This window comes from Selaginella moellendorffii, unplaced genomic scaffold (genome assembly GCF_000143415.4).
Source record: "Selaginella moellendorffii unplaced genomic scaffold, v1.0 SELMOscaffold_6, whole genome shotgun sequence".
Lineage (NCBI taxonomy): Eukaryota > Viridiplantae > Streptophyta > Lycopodiopsida > Selaginellales > Selaginellaceae > Selaginella > Selaginella moellendorffii.
Genome location: NW_003314267.1, coordinates 1175801 through 1197753, shown reverse-complemented (window position 1 = coordinate 1197753; position 21953 = coordinate 1175801). Strand labels below are relative to the sequence as shown.

The window sequence follows — 21953 nt, the reverse complement described above, 5'->3', positions numbered from 1 at the left end:
CGACGTGTATAACCAGCTGGTGGAGTGGACCAAGGAATACGGTCGCGGGCGTGTGGAGGTTTCATGGGAACCGTGGAGCAGCGCAGAAGATCGTGGTGAGGAGGTGCGAGCCCAGGCGATTTGAGGATGTGTCGCCGCGGTATATGCTGATGGACTTATGTTGATAGGCAGCGCAATTATGATGAACTTGGCATTCTAGCTCCCTCCATGTCTAGAACGTTGGTTGCAAACTTGTCCACGTGGAGAGGTCTAGCGGTTATGGTGAGGTCTGAGGTCTAGTTTGGTTTTGGTTAGTTTCAAGCGTTAGATATATTATAGTAAGGAGCACCGGAACAAAACAGAGAAAAGGAAAAAGAGTGCTCCAATCGTGCTAGATCCGTTCCAGTTCTGCCACGCTCATGCCTCCTTGGAGTTCCCAGCGCTGAGGACTTCCACGCGCGGCTGCCCCTCATCTAGATATCGAGCTCGAGGAGGTGAAGATGCCACGAACACCGTACGTTCGAAGCTCGACGACACAACTCCTGGAGGACGCCAAAAGATGTTTCCAAATCTCAAGGACTGCCTTGAACAGAGAGCCCGATCACTCCAGCCCTGACCAACGCATTTCCAGGCAAGCGCCCCTTCAACACTGGCAAGTCCCTCCGGAGTGACCGCGCTGAAGCTCTCCTCCGGCAGTGGCTACTTCACCAGCCCAGCTTTCGTAACCGAAACATTGATATCTCTCAGGACATGTTCCGGTCAGAAACGCGAGCTTATTGATGCCATACGAGTGCCGTGCCGGGAACTGGAGAGGCACAGTGAGACCGGCCCAAAGCTAGACTTGTCCAGACGATAATAACCACGCATGCACCTGAGCTGGTGTCAGCGCTGCCTGTTTCGCAAAAACTTACAACGTAGGCTAGTTCCTTCGCAGCTCGCGTAGCTTCCACTGGAACGCCTGAAACACCTCGAGTGCCCTGGCAGCATGCTAGATGGGTGAGGCTTTCTTCGGTCAGTGAAGATCCTTCTATCATGGTCCGAATTAGCTTGAAAAGCTGGACATTGCCATAAGTCAAGAGGGAAGTGAACACAAGAAGCATAGAAACTGTCTTGTATTTGCCCAATGCCAAAAAAAGAAGCTTCCTTCCATTTTCCTCATTGAAGAAGTTCCCATGCTGCCCACCTCTTGCCTTTCTGGTACAGAGAAACAGCATCAAAGATGGATGCTGGAGAAGGAGGAGGCGGAGCAAGCTGATACATCACAGCCGGGATCTTGTCTTCAATCTCTAGCACTTTCCCGTAATGCCCCTTGTGGGCATATGCTTCCAGCTCAGGAAGTTCCTAGCTGGACACTGCAGAAATGCCTCTCGAGCGCACTCGACTCGGCCAAGCATGCCGTAGTCTCTGATGATGCAGTTCCACACCCACGTCTTCTCGTCTTCCATTCGCTTCTTTGAAATCTCTTTGCCAGCAGTTGCCGCCGTGGGCAAGTGCGTGCCCATAGGCAAGTGCGCTCGGGAAGAAAAGAGCCTTGGAGACTCTCGGCACTGCTTCATGCGGGAAACGCCTGCGATGCGATACATTTCTTTCCCCTTGGTCTCTCTTCAATCGATTAGGGTTTTTGGGAGCTCCCGTAGAGCGACGACTCTCTGCGTGACGCCTGTATGCGATCTATCAACGAGAGTAGAAGCCGATTGGAGCCTTCGGCCCGCACAAAAGAAGCGCAGGTTAGAAGCTGCTTTCTCTCTGCGCAGGAGTCCCATCTCCCGAAGCTCTACCAAGATGCTGCAAAGCGGGGACCTTCCAGGCGATCACCCAAGATCCTTTGTCGATCAAGTCACAGGTGACTTCAAACACTTGGTGAAAGCTTTGCTTTCGAAATTTCTTCTTTGAGTTCTTACTTGCGATGGGGTTTTTTTCTGCAACACTGTAAGAATATATAGTGTTCTTCCTATCAGGGAGTTGCAAGGCGCATGGAGAAACTCGTCGAAGTTTTGATCGCCATTGGAGACGAGACAGGCTGCATCTCAGTCGTGAAACGTTTCCATCCTTCGCACACTCGCGCGCTTCATACCAAGAGAGTTATTGAAGGCAAGCACCATGGCACCGGCATTTCGGGGATGGACAGTTTGGAACCGGCACATCCCAACCTTTCGTTTCAGCGGAAGAGGAAGCTCGACGTTGTCCCGGATACATCCAAGAGGAAAAGAGGAAGCAGTACTTGAGGAGCCGTCTTGGCTTTTCCTTATCAAGGCTACTCTGGAGTCACTGCAAAACAGGCAGGAATGGAAGGTTTTGAAGAGTGAGGAGCTCAACGAGAAGAACGGCTGCTATCTTGCCAATTCTCGCGTTCTCTTCTCGGTGCAAGGTCCCGATGGAGCAGCAGCGAGACTTCTGCCAAGCTGACAGATGATCTTCTTCTCAGAAGTCGAAGACAGCCATGCACACGAACGTCGAAGCACTCGGCTACGGAGCCTGATCAAAGGCGAGGAGGCGGTGGCCGATTGTCCCAAGAGCTTGACACAACCTTTCATCATCGACAGCTCGCGTTTAGAGGTCGAAGTCGATCCCGAGGCTTCAGGTATCGCGCCCTGCGTAGACGGCTGCTTGGCATATCCGGCTTCTGAGAGCTCGGTCTCAGCTAGTGAGGTGACGCAGTTTATGCAAGACAGTGGACTATATCACGTTGGATACGGTATTCTCGAGCGCGTTTCCAGCAGTGGTATAGACTGGAAGGAGCAAAGCGAGCTTCTTCTCGAGCTGGAAATGTGTACCAGGCACTGGGGTTTTTCCTGGCCGAATTATACCTGGATGCTGCGTCTTCTTCTGCCGAGCGAGGCAAGCTCCTCGATCATGCAACTACAACATATGCCCGGTTATCAAGTGGTCGGCGATTGGGACCAGGAAAGTAACGCTCTACCAAACAGCATGCCGGCTGGATTTTCTGGGTTCGGTTTCATTGCGTTACTGCATGCTCGGAAGTGCCTTTGCTTGCTTCAAGCACAACACACGGCAATAGTTTTGCCTCACTGTAAGATGTGGCTGAGCAGCAGCTGTACGAGTTTGAAGTTGGAGATTGCTGACGGTGGCCAAGCTGGACATAGAAGAGAAGTATCCGGAGCTCATCCACATATGCATCTCGAGGGAATATCCCCATATATCCGCACTCTGAATGTTGTGAAAAAAGGCACGTTAGAGCAATACGCTACTCCACCCATTAGGAAGAAGAGGGGACTTGTTAGAAGTGTTTTGATATGAATAAAACTCATAGATGCATGAGCTTTTTTTGAGACTTTACATGATGGGGCTGCGTGGTGAAGCAAAAATGAAGAACTAGATAACCTCTATGTGTATGTTGCTGCTGTTATATGTAATAGCATTGAAGATGAACCCTGTTGAAGGGATTAGGCAAGATGTGGCCATCTATCACTTGAACGTAAAATAAACTTTGCACCAGTGATGCTTTTCACCTGAAATGGGCCGCTCCAAGCTGGTTCTAGCTTTGGTTGATGGGTTCAGATATTTTAAAGCCAGATGAGATCCCTGTCTGAAAAGTTGAGCCATGTGTCTTCCTTTGCTGACAAATGAGTTATTGCTGGTATAGTCAATTGTGCAGGGCTGCATGCTCTCTAGTCTCCTTAAGCTCCAAGAGCTGGTTGGAGTTGCAAAGTGAAATTTAGGCCTTCAATGCTAGTTGCCTAAGCTAGATTGGATGCATAACATTAATGCATAAAGAAGTTGGAAGGGAGTGTAGTTATCTAGATTTCTCCCCAATCATGTGATGTTTTCTATTAGGTTATATGAAAGTGTATACTCACACTATAAACATGTCATATATGACTTACCTCAACACTTCAAAGGTCACCCCAAAGCTAAGCCTAATGTGACAAATTTATTGAGTCCTAGTGAGGTTGAGTTGTCTAAAGGCTTTATAATAAGTTTGAGAATTTTGCATTATTTATTGATGATTTGTTATATAAGTATTTACATTTTCAATATTGCCTTAATGATGATTTTCTTTATTTTGTGGGGACGGATCCTAATGATAATTTACTGTTAATGGGAAATTGTCTCATATTCTTTAAGCACATTCCCCTTTTCTTTGTGTTTATGATGTCTCTGTGTTTGTGGCTTTCCTTAGTCTTTTGTTGCTATTATTTATTTCTATCTCTTTGATTTGTAGTAGAATGGTGGTGTTGAGTTTCAGAATGAATGCTACAATGAAGGGACGAGTGTTTTGCATTTGAGGCTGTCTTGGATTATTATCATTGTGATATGAAGTTCCTTGATGAGCTTGTCACAGAGGTAGCACTGTGTCTTTTACTACAAATCTTCATAGAGAATCATGATTGCTTTACTAGCAAAAGTTTTGGACTTTCACATCTCTAGTGTGGAGATCAAAACCTTGAATTGCAACTTAGCTTTGTCAATCACGTTGTTCATTTGCAGAAAATTTCCACCTTGATACACTTTAGTGGAGTTCCTTCATGCATGGAATCAATGTCAGTCACTCTTCACTAGTGGAAAGTTATAAGCAATTAAAGAAAACAATTTTAGAAAAATCCATGGGTTTAAATATTGTCCTTCTCATCTTGATTGTATCTTTGAGTTGATTTTTTTTATATTTCCTTGAAATTATAAAACTTGATCTCTAACCTTGAATTCTTCACTTTTCTTGAGTTGTCTTTTTTTGTCATGGTTGGCTTTTCTTTTAGCTTGAATGGTTTTAAGTGTCCAAATTGCTTATAGTTATTTTTTGTTAAGCTTTTCTATCATTGGTCATTGATTCTTCTTGGTTGATCGCATAGAGTATTGCCATTTGTAATGAAAGAATGATGTACTTAAGTGGTGTCAAGCTGTAAGCAAGCTTAAATGATGTCAAATTTGTTAAAAGCTTATAAATAGTTTGATAAGGGCATTGTGGATACAATTGTCCCAGTCTTTTTTATTCATCTTCATGATCCCTTTTGAATATATTTTGTAAGGTCTTGTTTGTAGGTTTGACCATTTCCTTGAGGATAGTATAGTGTTAAAGCTTTATGCTTGATTGTGAATTCTTGAGTAAGAATATTGGTAGTTTTGTTAATGAAGTGTGTTTCTCGATTTATAACAAATTCTTGAGGTAAATTGTTCCTTGTGATAATGTTTTTATAAATGACCTTTACTGTGTTTTTCCCTATTGCAACATTTATTAATTGAGCTTCAACCCACTTTGTTATGTAATTAGTAGTTATGAGGATATATTTGTTTTATTTTGAACTTGTTGTAAGTGGTTCTACAAAATTGTTAAGTGGTTTGAGAGAAGTTGTTGGATGAAGTCCTTGATTCTACATTTTTGACACATGCTTGGTTCTTTAATAAATGTTATATTCATAACAAAATTTTGCTGAATCATTTTAGAGTGTTGGCCGCCAAAGTTTAGCTTGTAAAATCTATCGAGTTGTGATTTCTTTTGCAAAGTGTTTTCCTGCTTATCTACAATGAGCTTCTTCAAGTAAATCTTGAGTTTCTTTAGGTTGTACACATCTTCATAATACATTGTCTCATCTTTTCTTGTATAGTCTTCCTCCCATAACTGAATATGGTCTTATCTTTAAAATGAATTGCTTGTGTTGGTCAGAAATAATGTATTAGTTTGGTATTTTCATTGTTGTTAGGTAGTGGTAAATGTCTTGTATCTAGGTTGATGAAGTATGGATTTACAAGATGTTGGAGTTGGGGAAGTTATCCTCGTTATACTTTGGTTGTTCACTTGTCATAATATGGCTAAGGTGGTCAACTTGTTTGTGTTATTTGTTGGGCTTATAAATGATCTTGAAGTTATATTCTTGAAGGAGTAAGAACTATTAGGCAATTTTGCTGTTGAGGATGGTTTTGTTGAAAAGGTATAGAAGTGTTTTATAGTCGATCATGATTTTTACTTTGTTGCCGAGAAGGTTATGTCAAAACTTCTAAAGTGCATAAACCATTCCAAGAACTTTTTTCTCTGTAGTAGTGTAGTTCATTTAAGTTGAATTGAGTCTTTGACTGGTGTAGTAGATTGGTCAATTTTGTAGTTTTTTTATTATCGTGAAAGAATCACTCTGATTGCATAGTTGGAGGTGTCGACTTGAATGTTGAAGTCTTTGCTCCAATTTTGTTAAAAAAATATTAAAGTTTTTGTTAATGAATTCTTAATTGTGTTGAAAGGTTTTTAACATTCTTGAGTCCATTTGTAAACTTGATTCTTCTTGAAGAGCTGGGTGAGTGGTTTGGTGATTTTTGTATAATTTTTGATGAATTGTCGATGGTATCTTATTTTGCCAAGGAAAGTTCAAAGTTTGGCAATATTTGTTGGATGTTGCATATTGGTGATAATGAGAGTCTTGTCTTTGTTAGTGAGGATGCTTTCTTTGCAAATGACACATCGAAGTAGAACTCCAGGCTTCGGAGAAAAAATTGCATTTCTCAAGATTCAAGGCAATGTTGTTTTTTTGATATCTAATGAAGCCTTTCTCAAGATAGTAAAGATGGTGTTCTTTGCTGTTGAAAGCACTAAAGTTATCTATGCAAACTCACATGAATCTGGTAAAGTATTCTCTAAAAGTGTCAATGATAACTCTTTGGAAAGTAAATGGTGTGTTAGAAAAATCAAATGGCATACATAGATATACATATAAGTGCCTTATAGATTGATGAAAGCTATCTTGTACTAATCTTTAGGTGCAATATAAACTTAGTTGTATCCTTAGAAACTGTCAAGGAATGAGTACATTTTGTATCTCACAATTGTATCAAGAATCTCATTAGAAAAGGGAATTGAGAATGTGTTATTCCATATGGTGTTATTGAGCTTTTTGTAGTTAAGATGGATCATGAGTTTATTGTTTTTGTTAAAAACAATGACTAGTGGTGATAACTATTCTAGATTTTGGATTGGGTAAATGAAACTGACTTTCTTGAGTTTGTCGAGTGCTTCTTTGACTTTCAATTGCATGTTGAGGTTCATTTGGTATGTTGATTGTTTCCATAGTATAATCTGAAGAAAAAGTTCAATTTGATGTATACAGATCTCGGGAGGGATTCTTCTCAAATTTATGTAAGACCAAGCAAAAATATCTTTATACTTCTTTAGAATGTCAATTGCTCTATCTCTAAAGATGTGATCTAAATCTCTAGTGATATGAAACATCCATGGTTCATCTTTGGTTCCTAAGCTGATTTCTTTAGTTGGTTTTTCAAGATTGAGAATTGGTTTGAGTTACGAGTCTTTTTGTCAAAGAGTTAGTTCTTCCTTAAGGTTGATTTATTGCTAAATTAGTTGGAGATGCTCAGGTTTAATTCCCAGTTGGCCATACTATTTCTTGATTTCTGTTGATGTAATCTTAAGTGTTGAATTTTCTTAAGTTAGGAGTTTTCCTTGAGTTGAGTTTCTTGAGTTTCAAGTTTTGTTGAGCAAATTGAATTAGGCTTTGGAATAACTCAATTGAGATTAACTTCGACAAGGGACTTTAATTCTAGATTTGCCTTTATGATTTGTACTTCTTCATAGTTGTTAAGGCATTCATTCCAATTGTAGTGTTAAATAATAGTTGGTCAGAATTTCTTTGGAATTTTCTTTGTTGTACTTATGGAGATTCAAGGGGGTTTTTGATGCTTTCCAAAGGCAATTATGCTCTTCTACCAGTATATAACAACATCAACTATCTTGAGCCAAGTTCGTCCAAGAAATACTTCATAGGAACGATATTCTTTATCCATCTTGAGTATGATGAAAGTCACCTTGAACTTTTGATTGTTGATCTTGATTAGGATGTTGTGGATGGTTCCAAATGGTTACACACTTTTGTCATTAGCCATTTTGACTTTAAAGGATGCTAGTTAAATTGGTTCAAGTCCCATCACTTTGTATATTGAGCGTTTAATAATGTTAACACTTGCACTACCATCTATGAAATCTCAGTCACTGGTTAAGGGCTGTTCTTTTTTTCGTTCATCTTTCAGGCCATAACCAAGTGAGCAAAGATTGGAGACGAGAAGAGACGCACAAGAGAAGGCTTTGCACGAATCCTTTCACAAGCAATGTAACTGTGTTTTCTTCCATTTACCTCTCATATAGGGTAGTAACTCATCTTGCTGTCCAAGTGTTACTTCTAGTCATGCAACTTTTTTTGCTTCCCACCAAGCCTCGAAGAAAACAAAAAACTGTTTTTCTGAATCAGCAATGTTTAAATTCTACAAACACTCAGTATATGATCTTTCTTCCTAGCTTGCACTTACACCATCAATTGGTATAGAAAGTTGTGTATGACCAGACAAAGCTCCAGAACCACCAGAAACCTCTGTTTTGTAAGATATATCCGCTCACTTCTTGCCTTGATGACGCTAGAGCCACCTTCTCTCCAGCCGATGAAAACCTGCCACCAAAGTTTTATCACTCCCGTTGGGGGTCACGGAGTGTTAAGCCACCGGCTTCAAGTTTTGATCCAAGTACCTAGCCATGCCTGCGACAACTTGATCCCGTCCACTGCACATCCTGATGCATTTGCATCGAAAGCTGGAACTCAGTGAGGCAGGAGCCCTCTCTTCCTCCTCCCCCACCCCGAGAGGAAGTAGAGAAAGAAGAGGAGGAGCAGCGCAACCAGCAGCCCGCCAAGGATTGGAAGAAGCAGCGGAGTTGCCGCCACAGCCGTCGCTTGCAAGTTGAGATCATTGGAGGAAGCCAGCTGAAGATACGCATTGCTGCTGCTGCTGCCACCTTCGCCTTCCAACAGCGAGTTCAGGAAGGCATCACTGCTGCTAATGCCTTCTCCTTCAAATAACTCAATGAAATCACTGGCACTGCCGCTGCTCACCCCGACGTCATACACTAAACTCTGAGAGATCGATAATGAAGTCTCTTCAGCTTCTTGAAACGTTTCGGTGTTGATCCTCTTGGCCTTCCCACCATCCTCGCCCAAGCTTCGAGGGAACCACCACCACATAAAAGGTGGTGGCGATGCTGGTGGTGGTGAAGCATTGCTGCTAGCCTCCTTAGTGTCACCAGTGCCGCCAGCCAGTAACTTCTGAGATGGAAATCCTGTGGCTGCATGGGACTTTAGCACCTGTTCAATGTCCATCCAGCATATAGTACGAATATATCTGCTTCCTGTCAGCAGAGGCATACCTTGTAGGATGACTTGTCGGCCATTGCTGCTGCAAGTTCTTCACTATTCTTGTATGGAAGCCTCCTGTGCATTCCCACACCATCACCTTGCAAGCTCCGCCAAAAGACTGAAGCTGGTGTCGATGAAACATCAGCTTGCCTCAACAACTTTCGAGATCCTGCTGCTGCATGACGCTTTAGCACCTGTTCAGTGTAGATCTTAGTACGAATACATATCTAATTCCTGTCAACAGAGACATACCTTTTAGGATGACTCCTCGGCCATTGCTGCCAGAAGGTTCTTGTCCTTCACTATTCTTGTCTGGAGGCCTCCTGTGCTTTCTCACGCTGCTGGTGCCATCGCCTCTCAACCTGTGCCAAAAGACTGAAGCTTGTTCTTCTCCATCTTGTTGTGCGCACAGTGGAGCTATGCAGCGATCCACCCAGTGGAACAGAGAAGGTCCATTCTCGTTGGAGACGAAGATAGGAGGACCTGGCGCTGCCTCCAGAAGCATCCGTCGGGAACTGATAACTGGGAATCGATGCCACCCCAGGAAGTTTTTGAGTTCTTCCCATAATTCCTGGGACGTCCTCCAAGCCCGCGTTCAAAAGCCTACTCCACATTTCTTCTTTTATCGACTGAAGAGTGGTCGGTAGCTTCCAAGTCCACTCTCCAACTAGCTTCTTAAGTTCCTCCACCTCCGGATGCATTTCGGCTCTGGACGGTAGCTGCACCAACGGGAATGTCCAGGTCCGAGAGAAGCTCTGGATATCCTCCCAGCTCAGGTTGTCATCGTTGTCGTCGTCGATTGCAAGTGTCTTGCCACAAAGAGAAGTATACCGAACTGAATCCACAGTGCCAACCATGACCGCCTCTAGCTGCAAGAGAAGGTTGGTGCGGTTCCAGGCAAACCATCTAAGCTCTCTGAGTTACCTCTTGCGAATCATGGGTTTGTACAGGTAATGGTGGTAGATCATACTCGGGAACACTTGACGCTGCCGCGTGACTGCTGGTGAGAACTGCCTCGAGCTGCAAGGGTGGTGCTGGCGAGGACGAATCCTCCAGCTCGATTGGAGTAACCGGCTGCAAGAGAAGATTAGCTACATCTGGAGTTCCTTGCAAGTCATGCTCGTCATCCTCTTCGAGTACAGGTGCATCATACTCGGGAACACTTGATGCTGGGTCACCGCCGGCGATCACTGCCTCGAGCTGCGCTGGGAAACCCTCCGCTTTCTTGTCCGCTGTTGCGGCAGGAGTCTGCCCGCACGCGAAAAATGTCAAGGAACAAGGAAAAATGACAGAAACGAGCGAGCTGTACACACCTCAAGAAGGAGGACCTTCAATCCTGTTGCCTGTGTGCTTGCCTGCGTGTTTGCCTGCGTGCTTGCCTGTGCTGGAGCTCGTCGCAACCAGGAGAACGCCAATGCTAGAGCTTCCATCGCCGCCAATATAATAGGGAACCGATTTAGAAGATCGTGAGAGACGAGGAATATTATAGAAGGAATATATGTGAAGAGATTTGCTTGGATCTCAAGCAGCTCGCGAATCTGAGGATCATCAGCGGCCTTCTTTCAACCAGCAACCCGCGTTTTGTACTGTTTCTGGCATCCTTCTAATTTAAATCTTGGGTCTGTAAAACAAGTGAGCGAGGGTATGAAACCATTTCAGCTGGGCATTCTCCAAACGTACCTTACCCTTTAAAAGAGATCGCGCAGACCGTTCAGCTGTGAGTCTTTGTAGACAAGTTAGATTCACTTCTACATTTCTGAAGTGGCTGGTGAGGTAGCGTTGGAAATCCATTATGTTGCGATTATTGTACACAGTGAATAACTCCAGATAGCCTGCAATAAAGAGAAACATGAAATATTTGACTATAGAACCTTCAATGTGGTATGGCTGGTGGAAAAACTAGAACAAATTAACTGGCAGCATTTCCTTTCACGATGGTGTGTAGTTGCAACTTTTAGTCAACCAATGTTCCGGAAGGAGCCCCAGAACCTTCTCCAGCTCTGCCTCATTAGTTGTGATGGGGAAGTGTCACGCAAGGCGATGCTGCTGGACTTTACTTCGTGTCCAGGCAGAGTGTCAAGGAGGGTTATCGTCTGCTCATCTATGAAGATTCCATGGCTTTACAATCACAATTGCAACCTCGCTTCTTGATTGCGAGTTGGTATAAATCGAGTACCATATATGCGATCTCTTCAGTGAAGGCTTTGCCTAGCTTTGTGTTACTTACGATGGAATGTACTCTTCGCATCTTGTGCAACTTCGGAAGCAGGTTGCAACTGACAAGGTCAAGTGTTCATCAGCCAAGACCACTACTACAATCAAGCCATAAACCCGAGTAAGAAGAAACAAGTGGACAAAGGCAACTCAACTTTCAAGCCAATAATTTGCCAAAAGATTATTGCCAAGAGAAGTTATAGAACAAAGAGAGGTCAAGAGCACTGAAACCAAGAAGAGCTAGGAAGACCAAGAACAAGGTAAAGTCTACAACTTCTGAAGAGCTTGGAGCTTGAAGATTGTATGAAGCATGGAGTAGCGAGCATCATTAGCAAAGCTCACAAACCCTTGCATTATGCATCCATCAGTCTCATGCTTCAAAGTGCGAGACTATCAACACAGAATATAGATAAATAAATAGATAGAGTAAATGTTCTCCTGCATGGATCGCGTTCAGTGATTTCAGGAAAAATGGGGTTGATATTTTGGCCGATAAAGGGCAGTGAAAAGAAAGCATAGAAAATAGCTGTCATCTATATGCAAGTTTAGGATTGCTCGCTCGGCTTGTGAGCAGCAGCAATGAGCCCAAGGTGTGTTTGTTCAAATTGCGTTTCTCAAGGCAGCAACAGGATTTGAATTTTTCTCTCACGCAAAAGCTCAAAATTCAATTAGACAATTAGGGGTACGGTAGGTTCTGATGGGACGGAATTCATATCTGAGCGTTGTGAGCACTGTGGTGCGGAGGCTGGACCTTCGATTGTGTCGCGTGTGGGATCAAGCCTGCAACGCCGCAGAGGTCGACATGTCCACCGCCAGAGTCGAGGTGATCGATGACTATTATGATCCCTTTCCCCTCTATAGTATGGAGGGCCCCTATTTTGGTATCTTTTACGCCAACCTCCGCTCTGGCGTGCATAGCTTGGGTGAGAAAACGCACCGAGATCTCGTGAAAGCAGTACGCGCTAAAGTCAAGCGGGACGTCAAGCGGCAGATGCAAATGCCCAAGTTTAGCAATTCGCTGGTGAAGGTCATCCAGAGATCACCGTGGAAACGAGGGTTGACACCGTCCAATGTGTTTTCCAAATCCACTCCAGGTGCTAGAGAGTTTAAGGAGCAAATGGCATGCTGGGCGGAGCAGGATTTGTTCAGATGTGCAAGCGACATTGATAGGACGAGGGAAGTGATGCTGCGGTTTGAAGCCCGGATGGTTGAGGAGCTCGAGGAGCTCGAGGAGCTCGAGGACGACTTGCTGTGCAGCAAGCTGTTGCAGGAGAGGCCAGGGGAAATGGATTTCTCGGCGAACAGCTGCTACGAGCCCGACGTGTATAACCAGCTGGTGGAGTGGATCGAGGGTGCAAAGGAGTACCATCGCGAGATTGAGATTAAAGATTACACGGGTTGGGAACCGGATTGCTGCGTGAATCTCTTCAGGTTTGAGGTGGCGCACATTGAGCAGCTGCTGCGGGATTACAAGGCGCAGGAGGGAGCAGCGCAGGAGATCGTGGCGAGGAGGTGTGAGCCCATTGATTTTGAGGAAGAGAGAGGGATGTTTAGACACATGAGGAGTAGCCGCCGCCAGTTATATGCTGATGGACTTGCTCTACCGGATCAGTTTCGGTGGAGAGAGATGATCGATGATTCATGATACAGAGATTTATAAGATGTTGAGCGCATTTTTGGTCAAGAGCAGTATCGAACACACGCCATGCAACAAGCTAGAAGCTATAAAATTTCTCGCCTTGAGGTAAAGAAGTACACAAGTAGTGTGTTCCTCCATGCTTGGGAGGGACTGTCATTTGCAATAATCTTCTAGGTGCTTGTGGTAGCGACATTGCTAGATGAATTGAGCTTGGATTGTGACGTCAAGAATTAATATAGTGCATGATCACTACGTCTAGGCCGTCTGAAGCAATGACCAATCTCCATTTGAGAAATGTGCCAATACCTGCTGCAGATCATGGCTCAATGGAGCTGGAGCCCGAAGCTCTACAAAGATGCCCTGTCAAGTGGGATCTGGCAAATGCGCAGAGTCTCTTCCAGGCGATCATCCAAGATCCGAATCACAGGTAACTTCGAACACTCGTGAGTTCTTATGGTGAATTTGTTTGTTTCTTTGGCGGAAAGTTGCAATGTGAGTGAAAAAAAAAGCTTGCCTTTGATCATGTTTTCTGACATAGCCAGAGGAAGGCTTTGGGGATCGAAGGATGTCGTCCTTTGGAATCCACCTGCTCACTTGGAAAGCTCAATATCTCACGCAAAGCGTTTGAGCACAGCCCACGACACTGTAAGAATTTGCTCTCCATACAAGAGAATTATTGAAGAGAAGCACCGTGGCACTGGCATTGCGGAGTTTGGAATGGACGCATACCAACCTTTCGTTTCAACGAAAGAGGAAGCTCGACGTTGTCCCGGATACATCCAAGAGGAAGAAAAGGAAGCAATATTTGGTCCAGCTAACGCTAGCCTTCTTGGCTTCTCCTCACTGCAAAACAGGCAACACGGGAAGGTTTTGAAGAGCGAGTAGCTCAAAGAGACGAACGAATGCGAAATCCTTTTCACTCAAGACGAGGGCTCACGCGTCGAACTGGGACGAGGAGGCAGAACTCTCTCCACTTCTCATCTGGACCTTGCACCGGGAAGAGAACGCGAGAGAATTGGGAAGTTGTAAAGTATATATGCTCTCTATGACATGATCTTAAGTGGCAGTAGCGCCACCTCACTGATCCAGGTGTACTGCTTATTATGTATATTTGGCTATGACGCTTCGACGTTCATGCGCTCTCCGCAACAAAGACAGTGTCGCAGCCACCACAGGTTAACTGTCAGCTTGAAGAGATATGCGAAAGCTACAACGGATGGATGACTCAAGAATTCGACTGAGGAGGCGGTGGCCAATTGTCCCGAGAGATCGGCCTCTTGCGCCACTATGGAGAGGTGACGCAGTTCATGAAAGTCTACGAGAACAACAGTGGACTATATCACGTTGGACACGGTATTCTCGAGTCGGTTTCCAGCAGGCCAGCACGAGCTTCTTCTCGAGCTGGATAAGTATACCAGGCACTGGGAATGGCAGGAGTTCCAGGTCCAATCTCTTCCTGGTCGAGTTATACTTCGATGTTGCGTCTTCTTCTTCCGAGCCAGGCAAGCTCCTCGATCACTGCACCTACAGCATATGCCGGGTTCTCAAGTGGTCGGCTCTGAAGTTGACTGGGACCAGGAAAATAATGCTCTAAGAAGCAGCAGCATCGAAAGGGATGCCGGGTGGACTTTCTGGGCTCGGTTTCATTGGGTCTACCGGCGTGCTCGCTGGTAATCAAAGAAAGGATTTAGTATCAAGATGGACAAAAGGATATTGTTGGAAATGGGCAAGTGCACCGATGCTGTGCAATCGCAAAAGTTCAAAGCGCTCGGGATGCTTATATCGAGCCGCCAACTTTGCCATCTTGCGCTGGAGTTTTCCTGAAACCCGACGACGATCCTTCGCTATCACCAGGAAGTGCTTGCAGCGGAGACGACGAGGAGCTGAGAACTTGGAGCTTTCAGGGTGTGCCGCAGGAAGACGTCAAGCGGGACGTCAAGTGGCTGATGTAAATGCCCAAGTTTGGCCGAGCTCGTCCGTGGAAAGTTGGAGCGTATGGAGCAGGATTTGTTTGGATGCGCAAGAGATGAATCACATCGGGGAAGGGAAGTGATAATAGTCCTGCTGCTGCTGCTGCTGCTGCTGCTCTGATGTTTGCACGGAAGTATCCGGCTGGCTGTGGGAGAGGCCATGGGAAATGGATTTCTCAGCGAACAGCTGCTACGAGCCCGACGTGTATAACCAGCTGGTGGAGTGGACCAAGGAATACGGTCGCGGGAGTATGGAGGTTTCATGGGAACCGTGGAGCAGCGCAGAAGATCGTGGTGAGGAGGTGCGAGCCCAGGCGATTTGAGGATGTGTCACCGCGGTATATGCTGATGGACTTATGTTGATAGGCAGCGCAATTGTGATGAACTTGGCATTCTAGCTCCCTCCATGTCTAGAACTTTGGTTGCAAACTTGTCCACGTGGAGAGGTCTGAGGTCTAGTTAGGTTTTGGTTAGTTTCAAGCGTTAGATATATTATAGTAAGGAGCACCGGAACAAAACAGAGAAAAGGAAAAAGAGTGCTTCCTGCACACACCAATCGTGCTCCGTTCCACTTCTGCCACGCTCATGCCTCCTTGGAGTTCCCAGCGCTGAGGACTTCCACGCGCGGCTGCCCCTCATCTAGATATCGAGCTCGAGGAGGTGAAGATGCCACGAACACCGTACGTTCGAAGTTTCCAAATCTCAAGGACTGCCTTGAACAGAGAGCCCGATCACTCCAGCCCTGACCAACGCATTTCCAGGCAAGCGCCCCTTCAACACTGGCAAGTCCCTCCGGAGTGACCGCGCTGAAGCTCTCCTCCGGCAGTGGCTACTTCACCAGCCCAGCTTTCGTAACCAAAACATTGATATCTCTCAGGACATGTTCCGGTCAGAAACGCGAGCTTATTGATGCCATACGAGTGCCGTGCCGGGAACTGGAGAGGCACAGTGAGACCGGCCCAAAGCTAGACTTGTCCAGACGATAATAACCACGCATGCACCTGAGCTGGTGTCAGCGACTTACAACGTAGGCTAGAGGCACTGACACCATGCTCAGCCATCATAGCATCATAGAAGAGTCGGGGATGTCGGTTACTAGGTTAAAATCCTACTATAACGTTGTCGTCACATCGTAAAAAACTGTACATTCACAAGCCCCGGGTCCTAGCGTATGACAACGTCGTCTCTCAGCTTTGCAAGGACACTCTTGAGAGCGTTCACGAATGGCCGGCACTCTTTAGGCACGTCACCAAGAGCCATCAGCTGCTCAGCCTCTGATATGGCATGGATTGCCAGTGTCTTTGCGTAGTTATCTGCTGGGCTATTTCCTTGTTCCAGCAGTAAGTCCCCACAGTGAGCTCCAGCAATTCGCATTGCTCTGAGCGCCTTCAGAGCCTTCAGCTTTAGCTGCATATCCTCGCCAAACACACAGAATGAGGCCTTGATGTACAAAGCCTCGAGACGCTCACGCGCAGCTCGCGCTTCCATTGGAACGCCCTGAGTGGCTGGTTCCATTGGAACACCCTGAGTGACTGCGACGCCCTGAGTGACTGGTTCCTTCGCAGCTGGCGGAGCTTCCACTGGAACGCCCTCAGTGGCTGGTTCCTTCGCAGCTCACGTAGCTTCCACTGGAACGCCTGAAACACCTCGAGTGACTGGAACGCCCCGAGTCTTCGACAGATGAAGGCCGTGATAATAGTCTTCGAGGCGCTTGACTTCTTTCTTGCCCTGGCAGCATGCTAGATGGATGAGGCTTTCTTCAGTCAGTGAAGATCCTTCTATCATGGTCCGAATTAGCTTGAAAAGCTGGGCATCGCCATAAGTCAAGAGGGAAGTGAACACAAGAAGCATAGAAACTGTCTTGTATTTGCCCAATGCCGAAAAAAGAATCTTCCTTCCATTTCCCTCATGGCAAAACACTTGAAGAAGTTCCCATGCTGCCCACCTCTTGCCTTTCTGGTACAGAGAAACAGCATCAAAGATGGATGCTGGAGAAGGAGGAGGCGGAGCAAGCTGATACATCACAGCCGGGATCTTGTCTTCAATCTCTAGCACTTTCCCGTAATGCCCCTTGTGGGCATATGCGTCAGCAAGGAGCTTCCAGCTCAGGAAGTTCCTAGCTGGACACTGCAGAAATGCCTCTCGAGCGCACTCGACTCGGCCAAGCATGCCGTAGTCTCTGATGACGCAGTTCCACACCCACGTCTTCTCGTCTTCCATTCGCTTCTTTGAAATCTCTTTGCCAGCAGTTGCCGCCGTGGGCAAGTGGCAAGTGCGCTCGGGAAGAAAAGAGCCTTGGCGGAGACTCTCGGCACTGCTGCTTCCGGATCATGCGGGAAACACCTGCGATGCGATACATTTCTTTCCCCTTCAATTCCTTTCCCCTGCTCCCTCCTGCGCCTTGTAATCCCGCAGCAGCTGCTCAATGTGCGCCACCTCAAACCTGAAGAGATTCACGCAGCAACCCGTGTAACCTTTAATCTCAATCTCGCGATGGTACTCCTTTGCACCCTCGATCCACTCCACCAGCTGGTTATACACGTCGGGCTCGTAGCAGCTGTTCGCCGAGAAATCCATTTCCCCTGGCCTCTCCTGCAACAGCTTGCTGCACATGCGTTCCTGCATTCGCTCCTTAAACTCTCTAGCACCTGGAGTGGATTTGGAAAACACATTGGACGGTGTCAACCCTGGTTTCCACGGTGATCTCCGGATGAGCTTCGCCAGCGAATTGCTAAACTTGGGCATTTGCATCTGCCGCTTGACGTCCCGCTTGACTTTAGCGAGTACTGCTTTCACGAGATCTCGGTGCGTTTTCTCATCCAAGCTATCCACGCCAGAGCGGAGGTCGGCGTAAGTGATAGGCCCTCTATAATACTATAGAGGGGAAAGGGATCATAATAGTCATCGATCACCTCGACTCTGGCGATGGACATGTCGACCTCTGCGGCGTTGCAGGCTTGATCCCACACGCGACACAATCGAAGGTCTAGCCTCCGCACCACAGTGCTCACAACGCTCAGATAAGCATTCCGTCCCATCATACAAACCTTCATTCCTTCACATTCTTTGGTATGGAATAAAAAATGCCAGGGTTGCTGCCTTGAGAAACGCAATTTGAACAAACACACCTTGGGATCATTGCTGCTGCTCGCAAGCCGAGCGAGCAATCCTAAACTTGCATATAGATGACAGCTATTTTCTATGCTTTCTTTTCACTGCCCTTTATCGGCCAAAACATCAAACCCATTTTTCCTGAAATCACTGAACGCGATCCACGCAGGAGAACATTTACTCTATCTATTTATTTATCTATATGCTGTGTTGATAGTCTCGCACTTGAAGCATGAGACTGATGGATGCATAATGCAAGGGTTTGTGAGCTTTGCTAATGATCCTCGCTACTACATGCTTCATACAATCTTCAAGCTCCAAGCTCTTCAGAAGTTGTAGACTTTACCTTGTTCTTGGTCTTCCTATGGTTTCAGTGCTCTTGGCCTCTCTTTGTTCTATAACTTCTCTTGGCAATAATCTTGGCTTGATCTTGGCAAATTATTGGCTTGAAAGTTGAGTTGCCTTTGTCCACTTGTTTCCTCTTGCTCTCCTTGCTTGGAGTCTTGGTGAGCTGGTTTATGGCTTGATTGTAGTTGGCTGATGAACACTTGATCTTGTCACTTGCAACCTGCTTCCAAAGTTGCACAAGATGCAAAGAGTACAATCGCGTAAGTAACACAAAGCTAGGCAAAGCGTTCAGTGAAGAGATCGCATACAAACGCCGTCCATATGGTACTCGATTATACCGCAATCAAGAAGTAAGCCAGGTTGCTATCATGATCGTAAAGCCATGGAATCTTCATAGATGAGCGGATGATAACCCTCCTTGACACTCTGCCAGGACACGAAGTAAAGTCCAGCAGCATCCCCTTGCGTGACACTTCCCCATCACAACTAATAAGGCAGAGCTGGAGAAGGTTCTGGGGCTCCTTCCGGAACATTGTTTGACTAAACGTTGCAACTACACACCATCGTGAAAGGAAATGCTGCCAGTTAATTTGTTCTAGTTTTTCCACCAGCCACACCACATTGAAGTTTCTATAGTCAAATATTTCATGTTTCTCTTTATTGCAGGTTATCTGGAGTTATTCACTGTGTACAATAATCGCAACATAATGGATTTCCAACGCTTCCTCACCAGCCACTTCAGAAATGTATCTAACTTGTCTACAAAGACGAACGGTCTGCGCGATGTCTTTTAAAGGGTAAGGTACGTTTGGAGGATGCCCAGCTGAAATGGTTTCATACCCTCGCTCACTTGTTTTACAGATCCAAGGATGCCAGAAGCAGTACAAAACGCGGGTTGCTGGTTGAAAGAAGGCAGCTGATGATCCTCAGATTCACGAGCTGCTTGACATCCAAGCAAATCTCTTTACATATATTCCTTCGATAATATTCCATGATCTTCTAAATAAATACCCTGCCCTATTATATTGGCAGCGATGGAAACTCTAGCATTGGCGTTCTCCTGGTTGCGACGCACTCCAGCACAGGCAAGCACACAGGCAACAGGATTGGATGAGGTGTGTACAGCTTGCTCGTTTCTGTCATTTTTTCTTGTTCCTTGACATTTTTCGCTTGTGGGCAGACTCCTGCTGCAACAGCGGACAAGAAAGCAGAGGATTTCCTATCGCAGCTTGAGGCAGTGATCGCCAGCAGTGACCCAGCATCAAGTGTTCCCGAGTATGATGCACCTGTACTCGAAGAGGATGACGAGCATTGTTAGAGCCACGTGGCGTACAGCCACCTGGCTTCCTTCACTTTACCATCCTGTGTGAGATCCATCCCAGGGGATTGTTCTAGGAGTGTTGTCATTCTCTATAGAGCACTAGGCCATGAAGCCTGGCTTCTCTCATCATGGTATCAGAGCAATAGGTTAGATTTTTTTTGGCATGAGCAGTGCCATGGATGCTAAGACAGGATGGCATCGTCTTCTTCCTCCAGAGACATGGAGCAGTTCGATGGGACGAATTTCCTTGCCTGGAAAGAATGTGCACAATTCTGGTTTATGAGGTGGGGACTCTGGCATGTGGTATCTAGATCGAGAAAATGCTCATCCAACGATGATGATGACAGAGATCCATACAACAAGTGGAAAGATCTGGATGCTAGGGCAAATGGAGCATTAGGAGGAGGACTTGGCCCTCTTTACAGTGTCCATATAAATGTGGAGAAGAGTTCTGCTAAGAATTGGAAGTCAATTTGTGAAATTATGGGAGTGGACCTACAAGAAGATGTGGACATGATTCTTCGTCGCAGTGAGCTATACAGCCTGGACCAACAGCCACACAAGCACATGCAAAACTACATCACCAGGCTTCAGCGCAAAGTGGTGGAGATTCAATAAAAACCTAGAGGCCACGCACTCATTTGACTGCTGGACCCAGAAGCTGCTGTGACAAATCAAGAGTTTAATGCAGTTCTGTTCAAGGGGCTTGCAACTCGTGCTATGAAGTCTCATCTTTGTTATAGACATTACACAGCGGCAGATTTTTGCTGAGCTCGTCCAGCACGAGGAAACCGTTATAGGTGAAGGCAATGCTGCTGAGCAGGACGGGATTGCCATGGTGACTCGTGGTAATCAGCAAGCACAAGCAGGGCGCTCCTCTGTCTTTAATCGACTTGGAAATAAGCGCTCCAACAGCACCGAGGAAAAGCCAGCCACCAAGCGAGAATTCAATTTGAACTGTGGGACGTGAGCGTGGGCACCTGAGCAGGGATTGTCCAGTGAAGAAGCAACGTCGTGAGACAAAATTGAAAGCTGAGCGTGGATCTTCCTCTGGTGCGGCACCACATTTTAAAAGTCGACGCCGAGATGATGGTGACGATGAAGACTCTTCCGCTGCGGCCAATGGCTTGTCATGGATGACTCGAGGAGTAGAGGTGGATACCAAAAGCCGTGTTTGGCTGGATTTGGCAGCAACTCAACTTTTGACCGTGAGCTATTTTTGGAGATGAGGACATGCACTTGCAACTCACAGATAACAGCTTGTTAGCGGTTGAAGGTGTGGGCACGATTGAAGTGCGACTACCCACAGGCTTGGTGGTTCCAGTCAAGCATGTGTGGTACATCCCCAAGGCTCAACATTCCTTGGTGTCCCTAGGACAAATGATGGAGCAATTGGAATTTCGTGGTGATCGTGTCAAGATCACACATCCAGAGGTTGGACATGTGGCTTCAGCAAGCAAGATAGGACGACTGTTCCGGATGGATTGCGAGGTTTGTGTTAGCTACGATGACAGTGGCTACTGCGAGTTCATCTTCAGGGGGAGCTGCAGATATCCAAACTTGGCATCGTCGATTAGGCCACGTGAATCACAAGACGATCCAGCAGTTGCAGCGAGACCACGTGGTTGATGGCTTGGCCATCACGTCTTTTTCAATGCCATTATGCGAGCCATGCATCATGGGAAAGCAGCATCGTCGGGCGTTCAACTCTGGCGGGAGTGTTCGGGCGACAAGTCCTCTTCAGCTGGTTCACTTAGACTTATGTGGCCCTTTTCAAGTGATGACACAGCGCAAGAAGAGGTACTTTATTTCGTTTATTGATGATGCTGGCTGTTAAGTTCTTAGCTACTAAGGACGAAGCTTTGCTAGCATTCAAGGCTTATAAGCATGAAGTGGAGAACCAGCTTGATTTACGCATCAAAGTGCTCCGCTCTGATGGAGGAGGTGAGTTCCGTCCATTTTTCTGATTACTGCGAGAAAGCAGGAAATTCACAGTTCCATACACTCCTGAGCTTAACGGGGTAGCTGAGCGGTTTAACAGGACAGTGGTGGAGCTGGCTAGGACGATGATTGCCGATGCTGGTCTTCCTTCTAGGTTTTGGGATCATGCTATAGCCACAGCTGTCTTCGTGCGTAATAGGGTGTTGACCACAGGTGTTCAAGGCAAGACACCTTATGAGGCGTGGACTAGACAACGTCCACGCATGGATATCTTACGGCAGTTTGGCTGTCTAGCT

General features: G+C 46.1%; 1 protein-coding gene across 1 annotated transcript; it reads right to left on the bottom strand.

Moving 5' to 3' along the window:
• Nucleotides 1–269: 269 nt before the first annotated feature.
• On the bottom strand, nt 270–17172 carry LOC9635645 (pentatricopeptide repeat-containing protein At4g22760). Its single transcript, XM_024670687.1, has 2 exons — nt 15938–17172; nt 270–850 (listed from the first exon to the last, which is right to left on the bottom strand). Exon 1 carries the CDS (start codon nt 17154–17156, stop codon nt 16551–16553), a length of 606 nt encoding a protein of 201 aa, XP_024526455.1. The 5' UTR covers nt 17157–17172; the 3' UTR covers nt 270–850; nt 15938–16550.
• Nucleotides 17173–21953: the final 4781 nt, after the last annotated feature.

What these genes read in the sequence shown, in the direction of transcription:
- LOC9635645 (XM_024670687.1), bottom strand. Translation starts at nt 17,156, where the DNA reads ATGGAAGACGAGAAGACGTGGGTGTGGAACTGCGTCATCAGAGACTAC.